The sequence below is a fragment of the Muntiacus reevesi genome, chromosome 10 (genome assembly GCF_963930625.1).
Source record: "Muntiacus reevesi chromosome 10, mMunRee1.1, whole genome shotgun sequence".
Classification (NCBI taxonomy): Eukaryota; Metazoa; Chordata; class Mammalia; order Artiodactyla; family Cervidae; genus Muntiacus; species Muntiacus reevesi.
The window spans coordinates 61,554,961-61,573,926 of record NC_089258.1 but is presented as its reverse complement, the minus strand read 5'-3'; the positions used below and the strand labels follow the sequence as shown (position 1 = coordinate 61,573,926).

The 18,966-nt window shown below is 37.1% G+C and overlaps 1 protein-coding gene across 1 annotated transcript; it reads right to left on the bottom strand.

Annotated features, from left to right (window-relative positions):
* Positions 1 to 3,864: 3,864 nt before the first annotated feature.
* CNOT7 (CCR4-NOT transcription complex subunit 7) lies at positions 3,865 to 18,948 on the bottom strand. The gene is made up of 7 exons (XM_065947026.1): positions 18,759 to 18,948; positions 17,107 to 17,316; positions 15,040 to 15,233; positions 11,342 to 11,503; positions 9,687 to 9,831; positions 7,257 to 7,367; positions 3,865 to 5,484 (listed from the first exon to the last, which is right to left on the bottom strand). Exons 2-7 carry the CDS (start codon positions 17,221 to 17,223, stop codon positions 5,356 to 5,358), a joined length of 858 nt encoding a protein of 285 aa, XP_065803098.1. The 5' UTR covers positions 17,224 to 17,316; positions 18,759 to 18,948; the 3' UTR covers positions 3,865 to 5,355.
* Positions 18,949 to 18,966: the final 18 nt, after the last annotated feature.

Here is an 18,966-nt window from a genome sequence, read left to right as displayed (position 1 = left end):
ATAACCATGCTGGGCCACCTCTGAAGTTACACTGTATATATTATGGCACACAATTACTGTAACATATTTACTTGTAAAATTCTGAATTTAAGAAAAAAAAACAACCCACATATAACAAACTTGTAAGAGTTAAACGCAAATCCACTTACACAGTAAACTGAAATGAAGGTATCCTCCAGTATGGCCATCCCACCCGTCTCCACAGACCACAAATTCTGATCTGCCTACATTTTAGTTGAAGTGGTAACATTTCAACAATGGATTCTCACTAGTAACATATATCTCTAGTGGAGATAAGAGATATTCCACATCTATCCGTCCGTCTGTGGAAAACTGCTCCAAGTAACCCCAAATGTTTTACCAGCCTGCACTCCTTTTCCACCTCCTTAGCCCAGGTGGCGCCAGTGGTAAAGAACCCACCTGCCAATGCAGGGGACAGATCGCTGGGTTGGGAAGATCCCCTGGAGAAGGAAAAGGCAACCCACTCCAGTATTCTTGCCTGGAGAGTCCCCTGGACAGAGGAGCCCGGCGGGCTACAGTCCATGGGGTTTGCAGAGTAGACACGACTGAAGCGCCTGAGCAGAGCACGGCCCGTTTAGAAGCACTTTCTCTTACTTGTGGAAGCAGATTGCGTTACATAGCTTAAGTGTTCCTCTTTTAGAGATGCCACTGGAATTTTTTTTTTTTACTTTGTCTTGGTAACAATTCACAGATTCTAATTTTTATGAAAACTTTAGCAATTTGATCATGTCACTTATTAAAAGCATTACACTCCAACATTAGAGAAAGTCTTGATCTTAAAATCCAGCAGTCTTTTCCTCCATTCGATTTAGAACTTACTACCAAAAAAAATCTTACTTTGCTACAGAACACAGGCAACTGTGTTACACTTTGTTAATGGTCCAAACCCTGCACTTTCCTCTTGTCTTTGCCATAGTGGATGTTATTCTTTTACACTAGTGTGTTGATTGGTATCAAGTGGGCAGCACTGAAGGGATGAGTTCAAGTAGTTTGAACTCAAGTTTGAAAGGAACTCCTGTGGATCATACACAGGTATCTCCCAGCCTGATCTTCAGTGTAGCAGGAGGCTCTGAAATAGGATCTTCACCAAAAAAAAAAAAAAAAGAAAAAGAAAAAGGGATGTAAGTAAAGAGGATTCTTGTCTGTAATGCAGTCTAGGTTACTAAGAGCTCATTCTGTGACACCCTTTGATTGTTCTTTACCAACAAAAAGTTCAAATGGAAGTCTGGCCAATGCCAATAGAAACAATTTAAATCACTTGTAACCCTCTCACCACAGGAGAGTTGACAGCAAAAACAAAACTGGGGACAATGTCAAAACATAGATCTTTGATATTCTTGTCATAGCCAATATTCAGTATTTCTGTAGTTTACAGCTGGGGGGAGAAGAGGAATGTGTTAATTTTTTTATTTCTGAGTACCAGTTAAACCAAAGGGGGCCTTTTGATAAGTGACTTTAAGCTCTGGTTTATGCTAAAACAGTTCCTCATTGCTCACAAAAGGACAGTATTATTTTATGGTTCATGAAAACTGATTTGTGTTGTATCTTCCAGGGAAGGTTTAACAGTGTAAGGAGTTCAAGCCTGACCTGAACTTAATAGTTCTTGTTTGGCAGGTAAAGGTGCTTAATCAATTTAAGAAGAAAACATGCCATAGAATTCTGCTGAGGTTGAATTAAAAGAACTGATATACCATGGAAAGCTTCAGTTCTATTTATTCAGCTGAAACTAAGATTATTTTCAGAATTTAGATTTCATGTCTTTTTCTGTCAGTATGTATAGCCCCTGAAGCCTAGTATTAAAAAGTATCTTAAATGACCTAACCAAACATTTGTGTGAAAGCTGAGTATTTTTAAAATGTAACCTTGGTTACACACTAATCTTAGTGTAACATGCAAACATGTTTTAAAGTTCTTTAAAAATATTACTTATGCAAGTAGAGAATATGAGCAAGCCCTGGAACAGCCAGAATCAACAGGACAGTCTGTATACATATGTACACTTCGGGTATGGTCTTTTGGTTTGTTTCTGCTTTTGCTACATGGTCTTTGCAGTGGTTTAAGACACCAGCTATTAATAAACACTGCTCTTGTTAGAAGAAAAAAGAGGTGTATGACACAAGTGAAATGGGTCCCCACCAAACACCTTACATTGTCACAAGTTTTTCGATTTGATCAACTAAACTTTTTCTTGCTCCATGCATACTTTTACCACCATCAGTTATACCATTCCACTTCAGTTTATACTGACTTAGTGGTCACTCTACTTGTGTGAAATATTCTTACCTGTAGTTATTCCAGACTCTTAATAGAAACCAATTCTTTGGTTACTTGAAACTCAGCACAGACTTCTCAAAAGTGAAGAACAGCTGGGCAATACTGATAACATCTGACTCATTAAGAAAAACACTCAGAATCATGTCTTGTTTGCCACAGTTAACTGCTGCCAGTGTCTCCCACTCTTCAAGTAACTTCTCATCAGAAAGCTGTTGGTCTTTTCTCTGGATGTATTTCTTTGGGCTACTGCATTCAGACATGATCTATAACTCACCATCAGCAAGCGGCTTTGCTTAGCTAACAAGTGGGTCACTTGTCAACAGACTTTGGTTACAGCTTTATTTTTGTGAAGAAAAGTGCTGTTATAAGATACGCCATTTTAAAAGTTTCAGTTCTACTTCTGTTGCTTTCCCATGAGTTGGGAATATCGTGATGAATGTGTAGTCTGGTTATGTCAACATATGCTGTGTTTTTTTTTAAAGCAGTTAGTGTCGCAGTTGACTGTAATCTGATAATATAATCCACACTCCAATGTGCCTTAAAAGCACAGCATTCAAAGTGCACTTTTCTTGTTTTGACACAGTGGGTATGAATTGGTAACCTAAAAAAAATAATAAAATGTGTGGTACAGAGACTCACGTGGCGTAACAACTGCTGTCGGGTCATCATCTCTATCATGGATTTGTAGCACACCAGGCGAAGATGTGAAATGTTAAGAATGCCCTAGGCAGTTTCTGTAGCAGCCACTCGACGTTCCTTCTGGAGTGGAAAGATGGCCATAGACAGCACATAAATGATGAATGTGGATACAATCCAATAACCTTTATTTATGGACACTAAACGTTGAATTTCATATAATTTTCACACATCAAGAAGTATTCTTTTTTTTCCCAACCGTTAAAAATGATAAAATCCATTCTCATGTCACTGGCCAGACAAAAACAGGCAGCAGGCTGGTTTTGGTTGATGGGCCATAATTTGCTGACTTGCTCTGGTAGATTTAACAGGATATGGTTGAGTCCAGAATTAATGGCTTAGGAACATTAGAAAATGATCAAGCAAGTATCTTTGACCCAAAAGCTATATTTAGTGAGGGTTATATTGTTCTTTTAGAAGTTATAAAATATATTAATTCTTGAAACCAAAACGGATACAAACTATGAAATTCAACAAACTATGTGGCGATTCAAAAGGCAATCTTTGTAATTATTTTTTTAAGGAAGTGAAGATCAAAAGAAAAAGAAACCAATTAGATACCTGCTGTATTGACTTTAAAAGGAAGCCACAGTGAGTTAGATCAAATGCATTTACTTTTGTCTTTCAGAATAAACGCATCCCTGGAAAGGGGAGTCAGAAGTCAAATCTTAACATTTGGTAGAGGTATGAATAAAAAAAAAACCAAACACTGTTGTCATGTAGAAGGCTCAGGTTGATTTTTTTCAATTAAGACATTAAAAATCATGTAGTAAATGAAATTACTGAGTTCTGTTCAGCTGCCCAAATTTAAAAACAAAAACCCACAATATCCCCCCAAATATTTCTAAAACAAAATTACCAGTCACCAACATATATAAGAAAACATTTCTGAAGCCTTTATTTACAAAAGCTTTAAAAACAAATAATCCCTCTGTTTCGCAAATGTTTTGTTTAAAAAGGACCACCCAGTTACAGCATTGAAGTATCATGAGTAAAGAATGTACAAGGGAAACAAACTAATGTGGCTAACAATTGGAGATTTGCTAATATTACTGATTGAAGTGCAGATGACACACATCATAACTTGTAGTCCGTCATTTCAGGGCAGTTAATGATTACCAAAATGCCTTCCTACGCATGCTCTGGTCTGGTCACATATTCCACATGGCTAAATATTTCACAGTCTCTTTTGTCAATATATATAAAATAGATTGCAAAGATATACACAAAAAAATAAACAAGCATTACACTCCTCAGGTAGTTTTATTAGCTATACTGTATATAGCTAATAAATATATAATTTTGTATTATGTTGTTTTGCACCAAATTTCTCCATTTATTTATCTTTGTAGCAACTATGAAAGCTCAAATTTTTTGTAATTTAATTTGGTACAAAATATACCTAAAGACTTGGCGATCTTTGGATTTGAATGAAATTGATTTGTGGAATCAACAAATCAAGAGCATCGTAAATATGGCTATAAAATTTTTTAAAATAAGGGTAAACAGAGATGGAATAAAAAGAAGCAGATAAGGGAAGTGTGCTATCATAAAATAACTGCAGCTTCAACATCTTGGGTACCAGTTTCCCGGCAGACATTAAATGTCCAATTACAAAGGATTTTTCCTGAAGGGTGTAAAGCTGGTTTGAAAAACACTTGAGTCACAGAGCAGCCTACACACATGCCAATTAGAAACTGACAGACACTAGATGTGCTTGGAAAATTAACTACTACGCACAGAAACAGCAGTTACTAAGCTCCTCAGTAGTTTTTTGTATTTTCTTTTTCGTAGTCCTGCTGATTCAACCATTTGCACAATACATGTGCTATATTCCATGGGTCAAAAACAAGTAATATGGGAAAAGTTGGCAGATGGTCATTTTCCCAGCTAAGAGCAAGCAAGGAAAACCAAAACTGCTGATAAAACAGAGGATTTGAGTCAGAATCACTCTCTAAAGTGCAAAATTGATGGTCCACAATCTCAAATAGCTAAAACTCCTGCAGAATGGAAGGGAGACATGAAACAGGGAAATAAATTACAGTCAGTGCTAGTTAATTTAGGAACGGGAAAAAAAACAAGCTCAAGTAGGTGAAGTTTATCAAAGTATTCAATACCATGTAGCTTTCCCCACTCACACACTCCTACTAACAAGTGTATTTAAGGCCGGATTGAACCTGAATACTTTCCTGTTTGTTAAGATCTGAGATAGGAATGGTCATACTTAGTGCTGAAAGGCAGAAAAATAAGCTATGAAGAAAAAAAAAGTAATGTCTACTGTTCAAGGGATTCAACCAGAGATAAAACCTATATACAAGCATGTGTGTATCTCAAATAAAATAAAAATAAAAGAACTATTTCATGTCATGACTGCTTGCTGGCTTCCTCTTCATATGCATTCCCTGTGCCATTCTGTACATAGGATGAACCAGAACCAAGGCCATACAAATGACCACAATATTTGGCATCATCAATATGATCTTCAAAGAACATCTAAAAAGGAATTTTGGAAAAAAAAAAAAGATAATTTTAACCAAAAGGTACGACTGGTAATTTATATTTCAGCAATGTAAATACTAACTGTTCCCTAACTATAATGACAGCTCTTATCTATGGTGCTCCTCTGAAGCCACACATTTAAATTAAACATATAAGACTGATGTTCTTAAGAAGTACAGAGTTCAAAAGAAATCAAAAAGACTACCAAAAACTATATAAACACAATGCCTTTCCTATTAACACTCAGACCATTTTATGATAATTTGTAATTATGGGTCAGGAAGATCCTCTGGAGAAGGAAATGGCACCCCACTCCAGTACTCTTGCCTGGAAAATCCCATGGATGGAGGAGAGTGGTAGGCTACAGTCCATGGGGTCGCAGAGAGTCAGACACAACTAAGCAACTGTACTTCACTTATGGAAAAATGGCAGGCATTTTTAGTCCATTAATTTAATAATACTTACTCATGAGAATGAATAAAAATAGCCAATAATGGGTTGAGGAAGGGGCTAAGGTTTGTAAGTAGCCTTAAGTCTATGTGAAAGGCCAAGACTTTTGGCTAAAAAGAAACCCCAAACATGTCTGGACAGCAAAACCTGAACATTCACATTAGGTTATTGTCCTTAATAGAGCCAAGAAAAATAAAGATAACAAATTAATAGCAGAGAATCCACCATTAACCAAACCATCAAGGCATATTTTTAAATGCAAAGATGAGAACACAAAAGGTTGTCTCTTCATTCTCTAATGGAGCACTAAGAAAATGTATAAAACAAAATATTTACTTGTCAGGAATACAGTCCAAATCACTTCTGAATCAATACCACTTGGCAAAATAGCTATATGCTTCCTATTACACATATTATTAATACATTTCTACAAAAAGTTCTAAATTCCCAGAAGTATCCTCAGTCATTTCTTTAATGTCTAAGAGGATATTCTCTAAAGAATTCTACAGTATTTTGCAAAAAGGAAAACATTTTTGTAAGCAAAACTGTCCACTGCTTTCTTTTCGCACAACTGGTTTTCTATTCTTTCCATTTATCTATTAAGTACACCTATGCCCATCACTTAACCTAAGAGTAGACTTGGACTCATTAAATTTCATTTTTCTGTAACTGACTTCTTTATACTTGAAGAACTTATCTCTGCCTTTTGCCTCTTAAGGAATGTCTGCCCAACATGATTTTTGACTTAACTACTATTTCAGATTTAGTTAACCTCTTTAGAATGCAAAACCTCTTTGTGAGAATCTACTAAACAGCATGAGTCCGACTCTGTAAATCCTCAAAGTACTGAAGTACGGCAAGAATTTAATACCTAAGAAAAGGCAATGCCAGGGAAAACTTAATTATATGGATTCCTTGACTTGACAGAAGCAACACTTATGTGATTAACAGGAAGTACTCTGGAGTTCCCCTATTAATGTGTATGACCTTGGATAGAAGATACTGGCCTCTAGCCTCGGCTTCCTCATCTAAGAAATAATATGGTTCGACCTACATGATTTCTAAGATAGTTTAAGTTTTGTATTCTACTAGGAATTTATTTTCTTCTTTTCCTTCTGAACTGCATTTCAAGATGACTCATTTTTGATTACTTTCATTCAAGTGTGGTGGATATGACTTATATGGCAACTGTAATTATAGATATAATTAGTGAAGATCACTTAATATGTACTTATAGCCCCCGAAACTTTTGCCATTATATTTTAATGTTCTCAACCTAACAACCAACTGAGAAAAAGGCACTGATGTCTTCATACTTCTCTCATTTTGAAAAAGGCCATTCCTGTGAGCAATGAGTCAGATCCTGCCTGATGCTGTGGTCCTATCCGTTCCAGCTCTAACTGTTCAGCAACTTCCTGTAAACCACCCTAAAAGAAAGAAAAATTGCTTGTCAAAAGAAAAACATTGCAACATCTGGATTCAAAAATACATAACATGCACAATGATCAAAACAGCAATGAGTTTCAATAAAGATGGACCTTATGAAGATCAGCAGAAAATAAGAGAATGTGAATCAATGATGCATTTGTTGAATTGTGGGAGATGTTTATAATTCAATAGAAAATGAGATCCTAATTGGGAAAATTTATACACTTTAAGGCATGTGATGGCAAGTAATTTCCCTGAGGACATGGGGGCAGCAGATCATATACAAGGTAACACGGGCTAACTTTTACCGAGTACACTCACAGGCCATCTCTCCATCCATCAATTCTTATAAAATGGACTGTAGGCAGGTACTTTCATTATAAATTTTCTTAAGCTTCATCTAAAAAGTTTCATCTAAATATCTCTAAATAGCTTCATCTAAATAATTTGCACAAAACAAAGCTGTTATGACTAATCAATCCTTGACTATAGTTTTTGTTAGTTAAAAAGAAAAAGAGTATGTTGTCATGAGAATATAACCCTTTAGAAGGGTCTGCTAAACACCGAACTATGTAAATACTGCTAGGATTAGAAAGGAAAGATGAGATTGAAAGAAAGGAAGGGAAAGAATAAAAGAGAGAAGGAAAGAGGGAAAGAGAATAAAGAGGGGGAAATGGGAGAAGAGAAAGCAAAGAAACAAACATCAGGACCAACGACAAAATGCACACAAAGATATTTCTCTCTAAACTGTTAGGGCCTCTACCAGCAAACTAGCCCTTTTCTACATCACAGCTTGAACCAGTGCTTTGCACAGCAGTTGCTTCAGGGCTAAAAACAGCACAAGGATTAGGTATCACTAGCAGCTGCTCGGGAGAGCAACATAGTCGTCATTCAGCATGGTTGACTATACGTCAGAAAGTACCTTTGTCATCAACCTAAATTTTAACACTGACAGTTATTCAGGGCATATTCAGAATGTCTAATATGCTCAGAAAATTTTCAACAGCATACACACAATGAATAATAATTTGGTTCTTTGTTCGCTCAAACTGTCACTATTCAGACACGTCAAATTTAAAAAGAGTATTTTCACAGCCAGATAAAAATACTTAGGCCTTGGATTCTCAGCATGCAATACTTTCAGCGGATATCCTGTCTAGAGATATGAGGACAGCCTACTGTAAGTTCACCTGAGTCACAGTAGACGTCTATTCAAATTGCACAGAATTCTGCTTTTCTTTGGTGCTAAAAACATGAAGCAGTATTTCTTAAAAACTTCCCAGATTGTATGCTATATCCTGTAATGAGGTAAGCAAACTTTGGCCCAAAGACGGTTTCCCTTAGGATTTTCAGTTCATCTGTCAAAAGCAAAGCTTCCTTAGTCAATTCCTAAATTATTTCTTCCTACATAAAAGTAAAACTCTTTAAGTTTTCACCATCTCCTAAAAGTATGACTCCTTGCACTTCTAAAAAGCAAGGGAAGAGAAAACTTGATCAGCCTTGATATAGATTCCATGAAGCAACAACTTTATGTAAATATTTTTCTAGAGTTACAGCTTAAGCACAAACACACCTGAAAAAAATCAAACCACTATATTCTTTTGGAGTCTGTACCCCTATCAGTGAATTCACTCTAAAACTAAGGGCACTTTTCCTGATAAAGACACTTTCTTTTTGAAAGAATTAATGCTCAGAAGTAACAAATCATTACACACATGGTAATAAGCATCAGAATGTAAGCTGCTGTTTAGATAGGATCTACCCAATTACTAGCACTTATTACCAACAAGATGATGTCCATGGGCTGGTAGTGAGAAGGAAAAAGAAAAAAAATCCCTTTATAGGAACATGACCCTATGACTAGACCTGAGAATATAACCTCTCACCAAGATAAGCTGAAGGGGAAACTCTTTTTGCTACATGACTGACTAGCTGCACACTGCTGGTCCCGAGACTTCCCCTTACATGGGAAGATTATGTGTTGGGAGAGAGGGAGAACTTTCATTTCTGTGTCAGAGTCTCAGATTCTGTGCTAGTTCATGTTCAACGTGGCAAAACAATGTTAAGAATATGATCTTTGGTTTGAATCTTGCTAAAGCTTATTCTGCAAATATATAATGAAGCTTTGAATAAGGATTTCTTATAAACTATTTTTTATGCAAAAAAGGAATCAGATGACAATGTATAATCAGATAATGTGCATTTAATATAAAACTTAAAAATAAGGTTTAAATCAACATCCAACCCAGCATCTTTTAAGTCAGTTACACACTCTGCATAGCATGTTGATTACAAATTAAAACCATTTAAAGACTTACTTTGAGATTTTTGCAGCTCTTCATGAGGTACTTCACATCATAAATGACAGGAAAAAACAATCGAAGAATCTCAAAGAAGTCAAGTTCTTCTTCAGGCAAGTTAGAGTTGGTCAGGATTTTGATTAAGTAGCCAAAGTCATAACCACTATGAAAAGGTTAAAGAATACAGAAGGACCATAAAAACCAAAGAAATGAAAAAACAATTTTTTTTCAATACAACTTTTAAGTGAGTCACACCATAAACGGGAGAGGAAAAAAGAAATGAACCAGAAAAAATGCACAGAAGAACAGAGAAAATAAACACATTTACAGTTATAATAAGGAAATGCCATCATTTATAGACAGTGATAAGAACCTGCCATATCATCAATCAGGAATATTAATATACAAATCTCTACAACTATCCTACAGCTGTAGTCACTAAACTACTATTTAGCAGATCCTTCAATAGAGAAATTTCTAAAATCAAACTGTCCAGAGCAGATGTCTCAAAAAATAAATATGAAAGGAGACTTGGCAAAAATGTCAAAGATAGCAGAAAAACTGGCAATCAGAAGACAAAAATAATGCATATCTTCCCATCATTTATATAATGCAGTCATACATTTCAAAAACCCAAAGAGTAATTCCCTACCAAAGTATTTTCACTTAAGTAATTTTATAAAGAAATACTCTCTTCCCTCAAAATTTGGTTCCTATCTCAATCCCCCAGAGATACTAGTGGGAATGTTGTACATGAAAGAAGTGAAGCAAGCAAGGCTGAGAACTATCTAGAGGCCAAAAAGCCAACTCCCACATCCTCAAATCCAGACCGTGTCCCTATCGTCTGGCCTTTTCACAGCTTTATACCTCCCTGCGTTCCATGCACAATCACAGCCCTTCTCTTCCCTGTCAATTTTTCCTTAAGACCTCTCACAGGATGCCTTCCCTCAAGAGCCCCGCTCCCACAGATTTCTCAGACAAGCTGTTTTCTGTACCACCATTTAAAGCACATGTACTGTTTTCTCCACTTTAAAGGGCAGGTGTCACATCTTGAATTTTTTTTTTTTTCTTTATGAGACATAGTTGGGACTTAAATATTTGATGAGAAAGGCTATTTAACATACCTTTTAAAGTGAGAGTACATATAAAATTTCTATTTAGTGTTTAGTTTTACTTCTTACTTCAAAAAGAGGGGGGAAAAAGCTGTAACATTGAAAACCACAAGGAATATCAAGATATAAATAATAAAATCAGAGATTGTAGCCTATTTTGTAACTTAATTCCTAGAATCTTATCAAAGTGCTTAACATATGGTAGATAACAGCTATTTTTTTGATGAATAAATGTTTTCATTCTAAGGCTTAGAAATGTTAACTCTATTTATTAAATAAATAAACCTGTGCAATAATGCAGATTCCAAATGGCATTGCTGGACTTAAACCAAGGTCTGTTTTTGCAGCCTACACTCTTTCCACTATGCAAGACTGTCTCAGTCTGAAATGGATCCCACATCACTAAATGAACCTTTAAGGAGACCAACATTAGCCTGTTGAGCTATACTGCAGCCAATTCTCTGCAGAACTAAGGCTGAAATGCTGACACCATGACCCAAGTAAAGTGTGAAGCAGCTGGAAAATGGTAACACAAATATCACATGCAATGCAATCTTTTACCTATGAAATGATAACCATTTGACCCCTTCACAGAGGACTACTCCTGATGTCATAAGAAGTTCTGCAAAGTACTGGGTCTCAATTCCTTCCTCCTCATGTTTTTTAAACTGGATACCAGATGTTGTGAGCAGCTCTATAGAGTCTTGAGCATACATGTCCTCCCTGGCAGGAGAAAAAGAAAGACAACATTCAAAAGTGCCGTATTTCAAACTGTGTTTCTCCCACTGACATCTACAGCTACAGTGCCAGAAATATCAAAGAAAATGGGCCTGAGTCCATTCATTCCAACATTTCGTATATACGGAAGGTAAACACAAAGGTCAACTTAATTTTAGAAGAATGTTCATACAGCAAATTATCATTCAAAACAGTCCAATGGTGAGATTTTAATCTTTACTATCTATCTCATTAGCCTTTCACAAATTAAGTAAATTTAACTGGGTTCAAAATTTAAAAAAAGGGTCTTCTACTCACCACAGCTCCCACCACAGAGTAACAGACATGGTCTTATCCGGGCTTTCAGTCTCAGCAGCCATTTTAATGCTGCCAAGCAGAGCTGCAGCCACAGGGGTGAAGCCTGTGTCTGTCTCCCAGGCTCTCAGCAGAGAGAAGGGAAAGAGACCGAAGGGAAAACTCCTGCTGTGCCAATGGCATTAAACCATACTGCATCTGAGAGGAGGAGGAGTTGCTTCCTCTCACTACCCATGAGCCTCTCACACAGTTCTGATCAGCAGTAAGCTGTTTAAAATCAAATACTCTGCTGGAGCAGCATTAACTTCTTCTTCTAACAGCTTACTCCTAGAAGATTACCTCTCAAAAATCAAGCCAGGAAATCTAAATATAAACCAATCTTTCAAGATTTTACTTAAGCTAGAATGCACACCATCTTTAATATCTAAGCATACACACACAGGTATCCAAAATACTATACTAAATCAAAAAAGTGATCAAAATGAAGGTATGTTTCTGAGAATGAAAAGTATTTCATGCAGTGCCCACTGGATGTTTCTACTTACTTTGAAAATTGTGAGAATACCGATTTCTACCACTTGGCAAAAGAAAGTTCTATAAAAGCTTTAATGAAACTAAGCCAAAAGGAATATTGCCTTTGAAAAGTAACAAAACTAGCAAATGAAATATTTAAAAACAGGAACTGCAACAATTAATCGTAAGTCAAAATTCCCTGGAAAATTATGCCAGAAAACTCTTTCAAAAGGATATCTGAATAAACCCAATACAAGTTTTTTCAATTACACAGCAGATATTGCTGTCCTTCTTATACTAAAACATGTACCTTAAACAAGTAGAATCTCACTCATCATGCCCAGATGCTAAAAGACATGCTCTAGCAACTATAATCATTCAAAGGCATAAGAGACTCCTTCTCCAGGCTCACATTATTCTGGGCCATATGGTCACTTTACTTCTATGATCTCTCCCTTAATCACAATTTAAGCTTGAAGAGGGCAATGATTTTTGTCTGTTTTGTTCAATGTTATATTACCAGGGAGTACTGCACTATTTAAATCAGTATTTCCCAAAACTTGCCCAATGATAATAATCACTCAAAGAACTTGTCAACAATATGGATTCACCAGTACCACACCTGGACACACTGGATCACCATCTCCAGGAGAGAGACCTGGATGAGTAACTCTGGTGTTGCATGATCAAATATCATATTCTACTTTAATTTTCATGTACGTATCAAGTCCAAATTCACTTTAGAGCAAATTCCCAAACACTGATCAGTACCTAACAGTTCTAATTCTTGGATTTCAGCAATAGAAAGCAGACAGAAGAGCTATAATGATCATGACCAACTTTCCTCAACATTATGTCCCTGGGACCTAGAACAGCTGCTGACATATTCATTCTAGGAACTCAATAAAAAAGTCAATTTTCATCTTTCTTCAAAATATTCAAGATTCATAGTGCTCTTTCTCCACATTAGGTAGAGCTGGTTTTATTTTCCAATTGACCCTTTCTATTTAAATAATATTTTTCACTACATCCTTAAAGATCTCTCAAGATATTAACATTAGGATAAAACGCAGAAAAACTACAGCATGAGTTTTGCTGTATGAGAAAAAAAAGTCTTTCAGAAAATGCAGTAACAAAGCAGTTGTTAGAAGAACAAAGATGTATCTAGAAAGGAAAAATGTCTATTTTACCAAAACTGAGACCCTGATAGGTCAGCTCCTACTCACATACTGAGATCATAGCACTACCTTAGTACAGAACAACGTTCTGATGATCAGCTTGGGAAAAAAGTAACATAGAGCAAATGAAATGGTAGAGAACTGATTTAAAAAAGGGTTACCTTTTGGGAAAAACATAAAAGGGAATTTTCAGAATTAAAGGACTTATATAAAATATTATTATCAGTTTGAATAGAGATAAGTAACTTTCACCCTTGACAAAGTTCTGGAGAATATATTAAATCCAACAGAGTGAAAACAGAGTCAGGCTAAACATAATGCAATTAGAAGCCATACTATTACACCACTGACAACACTATCCTCTCAGCTCATCAGCCCTGCTTTTCTCTATATCTTATATATGCTAAGTATCACACGACAAAGAACAGAGGTCCTTAAATGGCACTACCATCAGTTGGGGCTTCTCTAGTGGCTCAGATGATAAAGAAATCGCTTGCAATGTGGGAAACCTGGGTTTGATCCCTGGATCAGGAAGACACCCCTGGAGAAGTGAATGGCTACCCACTCCAGTATTCTTGCCTAGAGACTCTCACGGATAGAGGAGTCTGGTGGGCTACAGTCCATGGGGTCACAATGAGTTGAACAAGACTGAAGGGACAGACCACCACCACCACTACACCATTAATTGTCCGACAGCTTCATTTACTATTTTGCAAATTGGATGTTAAGATCATATGAAACAAGCAGAGACTGTCCAACAGAAGGATACTGCGGTATACTAACATACTCAAAATATATTCAGCATTTTCCCATCTTACAGTCAGTTTGTAAACCATCTGCCCTCACCCAAAAACACTGGAAACTTCCCTAAGCTATCAAGACTACTCTTACCCATGATACAGAAGTACAGGTAAGTAAAGAAACTGGGTTGTGACTCAGGACTTGAGTTAGAATTCAGATTCCAAATTGTTTCCTAAAAGAAACACCAGGCTCAAGGATACTAATACTTCTCCCATATGTAACCTGTGAAAGGTTCTGTGGGTGGGCTGACCCAATAACTGATTTGAAAGGAAAATGCACCCAAGTTTCTAGGAATGATCTTATTATCACCTCTGATGAGCCTCCTATTTACACAATGGACTATGACCATGATAAGAATCTCTTCATGAGAAGGTTAACTTTTACAACAAAGATATATTTCAAATTGCACAAAGTTTGAAAGCAAAATTAATGTTGTAAAGTTATCTTTTTTCTATCAAGAAGTATTTTCAAAACCCAGTTTTCCAAATTTCAAAATAGTGGCAGTTATGCTTTTCAAATAACAGCTCTAAAACTCAAAGTATCTGAATTTAAGTCTTCTTTATTCTGATTTTTTTTGTCCCATAGTAAAAAGAAGAAACAGAAACTTTTGAAATTTTAGGTTTTAAATATTTCCAGGGTAGCAATACCAAATTTCATTTGTTGTACCTGATGGAAATTAATTTCTAAAATTAAACTAAAAAAACCAAGTTTGGGTTAAATCTATTTCCTACTTACGTCAAATTAAATTTAAAGTTAAACTGCCAAGTTGAAGTTCCTGGTGGGTATTCTCCTTGCTCATTCATAAATGTCAGTCCTAGCTGAATTATCTTTAACAAGTCTACATTACACCGCAACAGTTGGTACTGATAGTCAGCATTGCTCCTGAATTCTCCAATGGGTCTTGCAACCACGCCTGGAAACTCGGTGTCCTGTAAAATAGTTTCAAGGGTCATTACTTACTAAATGGTCAAAACCACAATCCAAAAATTCCTAGAATAATTAATTTTGAGCACACATTGAAGAATCCTGTTATGGGTGATATTCTACACAATTCATGTTCAATTACAATGTACCTTTTAATTAGGGAGAGTATTACTTTTTAAAACCATAAAACCACAAACTTAATGACTTCATCTTACTTTAAATATCATATCAGTAAAAAATTACCATGTATAATGTACACATAATAAATGCAACTAAGTACTCTATTCCCGAGGAAGGAGGAAGAAAAAAATTACAAATTCATGTTTCTCAATAAGTATATGAAACTATGCTCTCAGTCTTGTAATATTAAAACCAATGAAGACGGTTAAAAAGACTAAAAAATGTACCATAGTTTTTAATTTCTTTTCTGAAGTATTTAGATAAATACCAAAACCCTCCTACTTTCTTGGCTTAAAACAGTACTCTCTATACTCCAGAGAAAGCACACCATTAAAGACTGCATGCCACCACTCATTCCTGTAGAATGCTATCACATGTCTAAAGTTGTCACTGCTTTCACTTGAGAAATAAATGATCACTATGAATTTCTACTGGAAAAAATAACTTCATTCTAATTATGGATAAGAAAATACATCTATTAAATAGGGCATTTAATGTCCTATCTGTGTACATGTCCTATCTGTGTATCTGTGTACATTCAAATATTCATATTTTAACCAACCAACCTGCCCCTCCCAAAAGAAGCATATTTATTTATTTGTATTAAATATGCTAAGAAAATAAACATATCACTTCAGTAGTAAAATTCAAATTAAGAAACTAAGAACAAAACCTAAATTTCCATTATAAAGAAGGAGCGAAATGGAAACTTTTCTAAATTCAGTCAAACTCAACAACCACCTTATTGGATGTTATGTATTATGCTAAGTGTTGGGGGGAGAAAGGATGATTAAGATACTAAGCTCCTTCTCCTCAAAGCTAATAAATAATCTAGAATACAGTAGAGAAGTCAAAACAGACAGTGCTCAAGAAGCAAAAAAATTAATTAATTGAGTAGACAGGTGAGGCAGAGTGAACAGCAGATGCAAAAGTAGAAATGACTAACAACACAGTGTGTTCACGGAACTCCAATGGTAATTAAAAAACAAACAAAAAACTACAGATCAACAATGCTTCACCAGGAGATCTGAATTTTTTTGTTTGAGAAAGACATCTAGGAGCTTCATATGGTATTAGTATCAGGCCTTAGTGTTGCTAGGAGCAGACCTGGCATTCACAGCTAGGTCCTAATGTGTCTTCTGCTGAATATAAACAATTTCACACCATAACATCACACAAGGCCAGCCTGTAATTATAACTGAACATACGCAGAAACACACACGTTGTCCAAACCATAAAAATGATCAAACCTCCTTCTATCTTAAATAATGAGTGACTGTTGCTTCCTTATGGCTTTAGCCTCACTCTAATCTTCTCTCATGCTAGTTGAGACTCATTAAGATATCCTATCGTGGAGTTACCCGAGCTTCCCAAGAGTTCAGAGCAACACTCCACTTCTTCACTCCCTTCCTAAAACCACTGCCAGAGACCCCAATTCCTAGAAGGCCTTTCTAACACTCGCAGACGCAAATAACCCCATGGTTCTAAGAATGCATTTTCCCCTCAATGCAATGAGTAAGAAACCCAGCTTGTCACATTACTGGTGCGTTCTTGGTGGTCTTTAGTTGGGAGGTCATTGACAAAATTATTTTCATTAAACACCTAGAAAAAAAAAAATCAACCAGAAGGGTTGAATTCAAGATGTTTTAAAATCCTCTTTCATAAAAGGCATTTTAAAGATTTTACTCATAGGCATACCATAGCAACGTAATTATATTTTCGGATAACTTGACGAATTTTCTTCATCTCTTCATCCAGGTTGCAAGCCCAAACTTCACAAATTCTTTGGCTATGATCTACAGTTGCTGCTGGCATAGTGAGGGCACAAGGAGTCTAGCTGCCAAGCATCAAAATGTTATACTTGATTGAAGATTTGTTTCGTGAATACTTTATCCTTTATTTGTGTACCTGTCAAAATAAGAATCAGTTATACCAAGAATCTGAATCACACAATGATTGAGTTCATAGAGATCTAAGAGATATTTATTTGAAGTCCTTGATTTATGAGAAAATCAAAGTTTAGGACGTGACTTTGTCTAAAGTCACGCAGCTAATCAGTAGGAGTAAAAGGACAACACAGGTTTCCTGGTTCTAATGTTAGGTAAAAAGTGTTTTCTGCATACACACTAATCATTTTTAAAAACTTCCCATTAATTAAAAATTGCTCTGAATTCAACTCACTCTCTGAATAAACTTTATAAAGACATCCCTTTTCAGGTAAACATGAAAAGTGACATACTGATACACGTGACAAGATCAGATGTTACTAGGGCTTGCTTTTATTCCTAATTGAATATTCAAAGTCTGATTTAACAACAAAATTTACCAGAATTTATTTAGGTCAGATGGGAGGGGCCAAAAGTAAATATTTTCTTTTAAAAAGTTCTTTCTGAGCAATAAAAAATAGCCACAGAAACTGTTTAAACGTCTGAAAGAAGGGAAGCGATAGAGTCTCTGCATTCCAAACTCTTTCTAATTTCCTAAAAATCCAAGCATTTTCCCTGGTTACCAAACACACATGTCACGTTTCTGGTCCTTATAAACACAGGTTTCATGGTAACAGTACAGACCAACATGTTGGTTCTTGAGCGGAGAAATTCCAGATCCTTTTTCGCTTTTCACACAAGTTTGAAAAAACCGTAACAGACAAGCGTAAAAGGGAGTTGTGACCTCTCCTTATAACTCTACAGTCACAAATGTAACCTCGAGTGCTCTAAGAACAGAAACCAAAGATCGAAGGGCTACTCCCTTTACAACCCTCTTTACTCGACTACACACACACACAGACACACACACACACACAATTTGGAAAGGCCCTGTCGTTGAACATTGCTTTCCTCCACCTCGCTCTCTACTACACTTCCAGAAGACCTGAAGAGGCACCAGAGGCCTTCTCGTTACTGGAGGTAGCCAACTACGAACAGCGGGTTCCCAACGAAACGCGAGGACAGTACAGACACATTCAAGTCACAACTCTCTTCCCTGGCAGAGAGCCAGCGCGGAGGCTGCTGATAACCACTGACTGGAGCCCGATTGACTCCCAAGCCCCGCCGCGAGAAGGACTGCGAAAAGCTTGACGGTCTAGGCCACCGCCCTCCACTCCCAATTTCCGTCCCGCACCACTGAAGCCCCAGGTACAAAGCCTTCGCGTCATCACCCCGCGCCACCCCCTCGACAGACCCCCTAGACCTAATTACCCTCCCCCCCGCCACCCGCCGCAGGCCCGTCCCTGCGCCCGCCGCGCTCCAGCTGGCGCCATCGCGCACCCTCTCAGGTTCATCGTTCCCGCCCCCTTCCTACTTCCCCAACCCGCCCTTCCCCCCCAAGTCTGAGGTAGACGCGAGATCTACTTGTGTCGCTGAGCTCGCGCTCCTCCTCCTCCTCTTCGCCATAGAGACAGCACCCAGCGGCGGCGGCGGCGGTGGCGGTAGCGGCGGGTGCGGCGGCGGGTGCCCCATAGACACCGCTCGCCCGGCAAGGGGTAAAGGGGAGCCGGAGCTTCGCCGCACCGCGCTGCGCTGTCGCTTTTTGCGCGTCCGGGCGGGGGCGCCGGATGAT

Coding starts and splice junctions, on each gene's coding strand:
- CNOT7 (XM_065947026.1), bottom strand. CDS start 17,223: ATGCCAGCAGCAACTGTAGATCATAGCCAAAGAATTTGTGAAGTTTGG. Junction 15,234..17,106: donor AATATAATTACGTTGCTATG/GTATGCCTATGA, acceptor ACTATTTTACAG/GACACCGAGTTTCCAGGCGT. Junction 5,485..7,256: donor CCTTTTTCAAAATGAGAGAA/GTATGAAGACAT, acceptor ATTCCTTTTTAG/ATGTTCTTTGAAGATCATAT.